The sequence below is a fragment of the Pseudochaenichthys georgianus genome, chromosome 11 (assembly GCF_902827115.2).
Source record: "Pseudochaenichthys georgianus chromosome 11, fPseGeo1.2, whole genome shotgun sequence".
Lineage (NCBI taxonomy): Eukaryota > Metazoa > Chordata > Actinopteri > Perciformes > Channichthyidae > Pseudochaenichthys > Pseudochaenichthys georgianus.
In genome coordinates this window covers 31105822-31114005 of record NC_047513.1, presented here as the reverse complement: position 1 = coordinate 31114005, position 8184 = coordinate 31105822, and the positions used below count along the sequence as shown (strand labels likewise).

The following is an 8184-nucleotide window of genomic DNA, read 5'->3' as shown; positions in this document are numbered from 1 at the left end:
CCACAGGGCAATAAAACCCTGTTTACTCTAAACAGCCCTTGTTTAGAGCCATTGTAGTCCTCACCTTTATGTAAGGATAAAACAGAGAAATCAATATAAAACACAAACACAAGTATTGTTTGAACAGTATTCACTTAACTGCTACTATTGATAATTACCAGAGAAACTCAAGGGACCTCTTTTAATATCTGGAAATTGCAACAAGACTTTCTGCCATTTCAAATGTAACACACTTCTTAAATATCAGATGCTGCAAAGTCCAAGTCAAGTCTCAAGTCTTTGTGGGGTGAGACTTGATCAAGTCTCAAGTCTTTGGTAACGAGTCCAAGTCAAGTCTCAAGTCTCTAAAAAAATAAAAGTCTCATGTCTCTTCTGGTTGTAATAAGCCTTCTATTGTCTGCTGCTATCCAGTCTGTTAAGAATACTGCACGCTATATCTAAGAAATTCAAAGCATTTACTGTGTTATTATCACTCCTATATCTATTAGCATACAGTATCAGTACTGATTAGTTGTTTGTTATATGATCACTTTAAACAGGCTATTGCAATGCAATATGAGGAAAAACATCACACTTTAGCTAAATGCAAACAACTTATAAGCAAAACACTTCAGAATCAGAAATCAGTATCACAAATACTTTATTAATCCCCCGCAGGGAAACTGTTAAAAGTACTTAAAAGCGGGTAATGATTAACGTTACCGACCTTTTTTATGTTATGTCAAGAGTTGGATGTCAACGCCACTCAACTCAAACAAGTGTGACAAGCAATTCACTAATCTTTTCAAATATTCAGCTAGTAGCAAGCTAAGTTAACATTACATAGCTGATGCTGAGCTAAACATGTTTGCTAACCGTCCATATGCGTTAATGTGACTGACCTCTCCGGGTGAGTTTTCAAGTGCCTGATGAAATTCGACGTTGTTGCGCCAGCATCCTTGATTTTGATATTACAGACTTTGCAGTGTTCGCTCCTTTTGTTGGTGCCGCCGGCGCTTTGTTCGAAGTTTTTGTAGTTGAACCTAATTACAAGCGGTACAGCCGCAGGTGTGCCGCCGGTCGCCATTGTGTTACTACGAGGTAGTAACAGAGGCGCGCACGTCTGCGTAATGAGCCCGGCTAAAATAACTGGATGTCCTACCTGCCTGTCAGCCTTCCATCTGGGCACAAACTTATCTCGTGCCCTTATTGGTCATGTGCGCGTCAGTGTGTGTTGGAGGAGGCGGGCTCTATAAGGAAGTAGCAGCCTCTAGCAGATTATCTCCAGTTGTGTATTTTCAAATTCTAGCGATCTCGAGCCGGTTTCTCTCAAATGTACATACCCCACCTTTAATACGCCAAACATAGAAAACACAATGATTGTTCACGAGTCCCAACACACGAGTCCAAGTCGAGTCTGAAGTCTTTTGGTCACGAGTCCAAGTCAAGTCTGAAGTCTCTGTGTGTGCGACTTAAGTGCGACTCGAGTCCGAGTCGCAGACTCGAGTCCCCATCTCTGGTTTACCACATATTATACCTTTTAATTAAATCAAATGTAGCCCTGTTTTGACTAATGATTTATATGTGTACACATATATCACTTAAATTATTCAAGACATCCTTTGTACTGAAGTATTCAAAAGTAAAAATTACATTTTTAATATAAATTATTTGCTGTGGCCAATTGTTTTCATTGCATTTACAGACCTGTGTAACTCTCTGATACCACCCAATGAATGCATTGACTTGCTTGTAGAACCACGCTACACAAAACAAATGGCAACACCTATAAAGACTATTTTAAAAAAGGGGCTACTGTATCAACCTATATAAAGTATATAAATATAGTTTTTCTCCCTGCAGGAGAGGGGAGCGTGCTTTGAGATCAGCTGCTGGGCTGCAGCGGGGAGAAGAGGGGGACAAAAAGATATCTCCGTCCTCCGTGTTTTATTCTTATAGATGTAAGAAGAGAAGTAATGGGGCAGAAACCCTCCTTTTTACGCAGCGGTCCAGACATAGACATCAAACGGCGACACATATTCAGTTGCCAGTTCCTTTGGCATTAGGGCAGGGATATCTAGATACTTCCCAAGGTTTGACATCATGAATTGTGCTACTTTTAAAGCAAGCAACGATGTTTTCAAATCTGTAATCAAAAAGCTCCTCAAAAACACTATCGAAACAGTTCCTGCCGTTGCTACGTTAGTTCAAACAGTAACAATGGACTACTTTTCTTAGCGGATGCATGTCAATTTAAATCAATACATAAAACTATTTTTTAAATCAATAAAATCATTTTCTAAATCCATACAAGCATTTCAATTAATATTGGGAGTCATGTCATTACTTTGTTGAGAATGTGGCCATGTGTAATAAGCGGGATAATGTCCACATTGCACATCGCATAATGTGCCTGCATGCCGATCTAGATCCCTCCGCAAAACAAAACAAAAAACGGCTCGTTCGCGGGCGAGAGCCGGCTCCCATCGTTCACTTAAAAGAGCCGGCTCTTTGAGCATCACTAGTGGAGTCACGCATTCTGGTGAGACCAGGTTGAATTTTACATATGAAAATGAGGCACTTTGGATTTGCAACTTACATATCAGGGACAGAGATATTGATAGAGCCCAGAATGTTTTTTCTGTAGCCCCGGAAATATAATACATTAACCGTGATTCACCTGCACCTCATGACACTATAGAGAGGACAGCAGGATTGTAATTTCCCGTGTTCAGTGAATGCAATTAGTATGTAAAAGATTATTCCAAGGCACACCTTCATATGACCATTATAGTTATAAAACAAAGAGAAAAAATTAAAAACAGTTATGAAATACTAAAAGATAGCACTTTACCCCTATATGGCCTGAGCTGATTATCGAGCCTTCATTGTAACAGTCGCGGGTGTACTGTGTGTGGGGAGTGTTGCAGTAGAACATTCCACTGTAGCGCCCGGTACCTTAATGGGAAACCCTAAATGTTTGAGCACCCTCCATGAAACGTCAAGCTACCCCACAGCACACCCAAAAGAAAATCTCTGGCTCCGCCCCAAATGTTTCCAGGTCCAGGAAACGCCCCTGAGAGAGACTGGTTTACAAAGTGTAATGTTGAAAGAAGCAAGGTTTTTATATCTTTACATTAAAAGTTTCTTCAGACTACCATGTTATAAGGCAATATATTATAAACATTTAATCCAATATGGCCACAGTCTACATAGCATGTACACTTTGCATTCAAGTTGAGGAACTTTCAAAGTTCCAAGTGCAGACATTGGGATAAGGAATCACATGTTTTAAGTTTGGTGCTCAATGTCTATCAATTGACTTGTACATTTAGTGAGAGCCCCTTAAAGTGATAAGATATTTTACCACTTGAGCTAAAACCTAAGAGTCACATTATAAAGAGTGCCACTGGTAAAGGTCAAAGTAAAAAGTCCAACTCAAAAGCAAACACTGCATTGTTTTAAGAACCAGTGTGCCACACAAGCAGATAGCTCACACTTTTGTACATTTGCAATAGTTTAAACTAGAACTATTAAGACATTTGTTTTTGCCAAGGGGATTTTCACAATCTTTTGTCAGCGCTGTAAAGTATTAACCTGTTAAGCCCAAATGCACACCTTTTAGACACTAGAGGGCACCAAGCTTACATCCACAAGCACTCATGCTTAGGCATTCACCATCCCACAAGACAAGGCGAAGTAAAGACACAACCAGGTGGTAAATTAATGTATTTAAAAATAAAATATTCATCCGAGGACACCAGCTGCACCTGTAAGAACAAACACACATTAGTCACCAGGTTTAAGTTAATGTATAGAACAGCAAGAAAGCGAGCACAGTACTCACCTGCTATTGTCCCCACTTTGGACCGACACGAAACCATTTGGCATTTATGTGAGCACTCGGGACTTGAGGTTTGGGAGGAGCAACCTGAGGAAAGATGTAGGCCTGGGGTTCAGCCTGCCTCTGAGGGGCCACGTAGGCCCTGTTGGGAGCCTCGTAGGGCTGGTTCGTTGCTTGCCGCTGAGGGGCTACGTAGGCCTTCTTGGGAGTCCCGTAGGGCCTGTTGGGGGTCCTGTTGGTAGTCTCGTAGGCCCTGTTGGGAGTCCTGTTGGGAGTCTCGTAGGCCTTGTAGGGTGTCCTGTTGGGAGTCTTGTGGGCCCTGTTGGGAGTCCTCTTGGGAGTCTCGTAGGCCCTGTTGGGAGCCTGCTGCTGGGGAGCAGTATAGGCCTTGTTGGGAGCATTGTAGGCCTTGTTTGTTGCTTTCCGCTGAGGGGTCACGTAGACCTTGATGGGAGTCTGGTAGGCCTGTTGGGGCTTCCTGACACTCACTTTCTCCTGCCCAGGAGCCTTCAGCCGTCTGATAGCATAGCCACCATATTTATCAGGGATGATGTGGGTCTTGGTCGGGGCTAACTTCTTACCAGAGGTTCTCTCTCTGGACGATTTGGAGTCGTCGCTCGTCGAGTAACTGCGAGGCTTGAAGATGGGACCATTTCCTACATTGGACTCAAGAGAAGTGCCATAACTTGAGGCCATGGAAGTAGCCTTGTAGCTTCCTCGGGCATTTCCTGCATTCCCTGAAAACAGTTTGTATGGGTTCACAACCTCAGTCTGGCTGGGGTTTTTAGAAGCTGAGGGACGGGAAGGTTTATCCGTTTTAGACACTAGCTTAGCGCGAACACTGGAGGAAGTTTTGGTCCGTGCAGGGATTTGGTTTGGCTCAGGAGCGCCGGCACCAAACAGGCTGGAAGACTTCCCCTCGTCCTTGTTGCTGCTCTTACTCAGAGAATAGCTACCGGCAATAGCAGTAGAAAGGCCATAAACACGCTGTTTAGGCACACGATTCAAGTTAGGTTTTGACACCGAGCTGCCCTGCACTAACCTGACTTTAGCCAAGCCACTTTTAGCTGGCTGTGAAACAGTTTGTGTGTAGCCACCAATAGAAGGCCCCCAGCTAAAACGACTGCCCACAGCTGAAGGTATGTCTAAGTTTCTCCTTAGGGCCGGTCTGAGTCGATTCTGGAGATAGTCGTCACCAGCTTCCCGATTATTTTGCCTGAAGCCAACATATGTGTTGTTGTTCTTGCTCTGAGCTGCTACAGAAAAAGAAGAATATTAAAGCCACAGCTATAGTCATTCACAGCACTTAAGTGAAATGTTGTGCTTAGCTCACCTTTTGAAGCCCACAAACAGCGCACATGCTCTGCTTGAACCAAGACAATAAGGACAATCCTGCACAGAAAAGATGTAAACATCAGAGAACGCAGACAGCGAACAACAATTAACTTTGCATATCTGCAGAAACTTACCCCAAATGAACTCCACAAGTCATGATTCTCTCTCTCTGTTCCAACACAGCAGCAAAGAACCAGTAGCCCCAAAGTGGCTTGCTCTGCTTGTCTGAGCAGCAGAAAGGAGGCTTTATTGCAGCTTGCAGCCAATCAGGGCCTAATGAGCTGATTGTCTACAGGTGCTGCTGTGCTGTCAGGGTGGCAACTGAGTGCTGTTGATTTTCTGATTTCCTGTCACCTCTGAGTTCTTAAGTCCTGTGCAAAAAACTGTAAGGTAAAAGAGCGATATCTCAAACCCCTAAATGACCATTTTGTAAATCAGACTTTCTCACAAAGGGTTACTTTCAGTTGTTCAAGAAACTTGTTTGTTTTTGTTGCAATTCTCAGGGTAAAATGAAGAAAGTGAAAACAGAAAACATTTGGGATTTATTGAAGTAATTGGAGAGCAAAAATATGTTTTTGTTTCACCCTGTTGTTATATTCCATTACATGTCACTTATGTTAGACGCTTTTATCCAAAGCGACTTACATACTCAATACTGTCTTTTTTACTGTTATTGGTTTTGTGAATATCTTTAGGACAAAGAAAAACAAGATTCAAGTTTGAATGTTCATTTGAGTTTTTCTTTTGTTACAAGTCCTTTTTGTTGGCTATGGTATTAGAGACTGTGTGCATGTTTGTCTATCCTGCTTTCAGAATAATCATACTGTTATGTGCTCACTCCGTCACAAACACATGCGTTTTCATTAAGATAAAACAATTCAATACACTTGCAAAAACAGTTTTAGGCACGCTACTTCTGTACTTGTTTTAAAGTGTTTTATATTACATTGGCTGTTTGAGTAAACCATTCTTGTGATATGATTGATTTAAGCAATCACACGAGAGGCCGTTCTTGACTCCAGTACAGGCGTACGGACCTCGGCGCAAGCGCCTCGGTCCTGCCGCAGTACTGTCGTACCAATAATGACGTTCAAGAACGGCCTGAAGTGTATGATTGCGATTCTATAACACAAACTATCATCCATCCATCCATCCATCTTCTCCCGCTTATCCGTGGTCGGGTCGCGGGGGTAGCAGTTCCAGCAGAGAGCCCCAAACTTTCTTTTCCCTGGCGAAATCAACCAGCTCTGACTGGGGGATCCCAAGGCGCTCCCAGGCCAGCGAAGAGATATAATCCCTCCACCTGGTCCTAGGTCTACCCCTTGGTCTCTTCCCAGCTGGACGTGCCTGGAACACCTCCCTAGGGAGGCGCCCAGGTTGCAATGTATGTGTGTTGATTAAGAGGAAAAGGTGCTTGGTATTTTTATTGTTGTTACCATCAGGAAATGTACAGCCAAATCCAGGTCCACCGAGCAGTATTAGTCAAATAGCTACTCCTGCTGATTTTATATCTAGATCTGGGCTAGGTTTAATTCATTTAAATGTGCGTAGTCTGTTACCTAAATTAGATTTTGTCCGTATTTGGGCGAGTTCTACTGATACTGATGTCATTGTCTTATCAGAAACGTGGCTAGATAAATCCATTTTGGCCTCTGACATTTACATAAATGGTTACAGTGTATATCGTACTGACCGGCCTAAAAAAGGTGGTGGCGTTGCCATTTATGTGAAAAATAAGTTTTGTGTAACGAATATGGTTTCCAAATCTGTTAGTAAACAGCTCGAATTTTTAGCCGTGAATATTGAGGTAACAAAGGGTCAACAGCTCATGGTGGTGGGCTGCTACAGGGCCCCTTCGGCTGTCAAGGACTCTTTATCGTCATTGGCAAAACTGTTATCGCAACTTTCCTAAAAGGAAATAGTGCTGCTTGGTGATTTTAATTGGGACTGGTTAACTTCTGTGTCAGAGGATTTTAAAAACCTGTGTACCTCTTTGAATTTTACCCAGATTACAGACAGTCCTACTCGCCCAAATATTAAGTCCCCAAATAAATCCTCCTTAATTGATCTAATTTTAACAAATGTTCCACATAAATACTCATCTGTGGGAGTATTTGCTAATGATCTGAGTGACCACTGTGTTGTAGCCACAATTAGGGACACTAAGGTCCAAAAGGTTAAACCACGTGTCATCACAAAGAGAGACAAAAAACACTTTGTGGAGCAGGGTTTTTTACATGATCTGTTTGATTTTGATTGGGGTAGAATCAATTTGTGTGCTGATGTAGAAACTGCATGGTCTTATTTTTATCTTGGTTTTATGAAAATTATAGATAGACATGCACCTCTGCGTAAATTTAGAGTGAAGGGACGAAACAATCCCTGGTTTTCTGCTGAGCTGTCCAGTCTCCTTCATGAGAGAAATAATGCTTGGGCAAAGGCTAGGAAATCAGGCTCAGAGGTGGAATGGCTACGTTTTAGGCAGCTAAGAAATAGCTTCACATCCCAAATAAAAAGTGCTAAATCAAAGTACTATTTGTCGGTTACCACAGAAAACCTGAATAACCCTAGGAAATTTTGGAAAGCCATAAAATCGATTTCCACTGGTGATATCCCAAATGAGCTACCTCCGTGCCTTACCACAGCATCTGGCATTATATCAGACAGGGCTACTATGCTAAATTGTTTTAATAAGCATTTTGTGTCTTGTGGCTCTCTGTTTGGCTGTGTGGCTCCTGTGAACGCTCCAATCCTTGACTCTGAACAATGTGGACTGGAAAACCCTTTCAGTTTTACTCCTTTAACTGTTGGTATTGTTCATGAAGCATTATCCAAGTTAGATCCTAGGAAACCGGCTGGCCCGGACAACGTAGAACCTTTCTTTTTAAAGATAGCTGCAGATTTTATTGCTCCACCTCTTACTTCTCTTTTTAACCTCTCTCTCAGCACGAACACAATTCCAAAAGTATGGAAGTCTGCTTATGTCTTGCCTTTACTGAAAGGAGGGGAGGCAACTATTTTAAATA

At 42.3% G+C, this 8184-nt stretch overlaps 1 protein-coding gene across 2 annotated transcripts; it reads right to left on the bottom strand.

Annotated features, from left to right (window-relative positions):
- Positions 1–2927: 2927 nt before the first annotated feature.
- LOC117455586 (uncharacterized) lies at positions 2928–5364 on the bottom strand. 2 transcript variants are annotated; one of them, XM_034095149.2, is made up of 4 exons: positions 5293–5364; positions 5157–5215; positions 3827–5076; positions 2928–3749 (listed from the first exon to the last, which is right to left on the bottom strand). In XM_034095149.2, the coding sequence occupies exons 1-3, from the start codon at positions 5313–5315 to the stop codon at positions 3830–3832; spliced, it is 1329 nt and encodes a 442-aa protein (XP_033951040.1). In that variant the 5' UTR covers positions 5316–5364; the 3' UTR covers positions 2928–3749; positions 3827–3829. The 2 variants fall into 2 exon arrangements, with proteins under 2 accessions (XP_033951040.1, XP_033951038.1); XM_034095147.2 differs by having other exon boundaries at positions 2935–3749; positions 3827–5079.
- Positions 5365–8184: the final 2820 nt, after the last annotated feature.

Coding starts and splice junctions, on each gene's coding strand:
- LOC117455586 (XM_034095147.2), bottom strand. CDS start 5,315: ATGACTTGTGGAGTTCATTTGGG. Junction 5,216..5,292: donor ACTTGTGGAGTTCATTTGGG/GTAAGTTTCTGC, acceptor TTTTCTGTGCAG/GATTGTCCTTATTGTCTTGG. Junction 5,080..5,156: donor CTGTTTGTGGGCTTCAAAAG/GTGAGCTAAGCA, acceptor CTTTTTCTGTAG/CAGCTCAGAGCAAGAACAAC.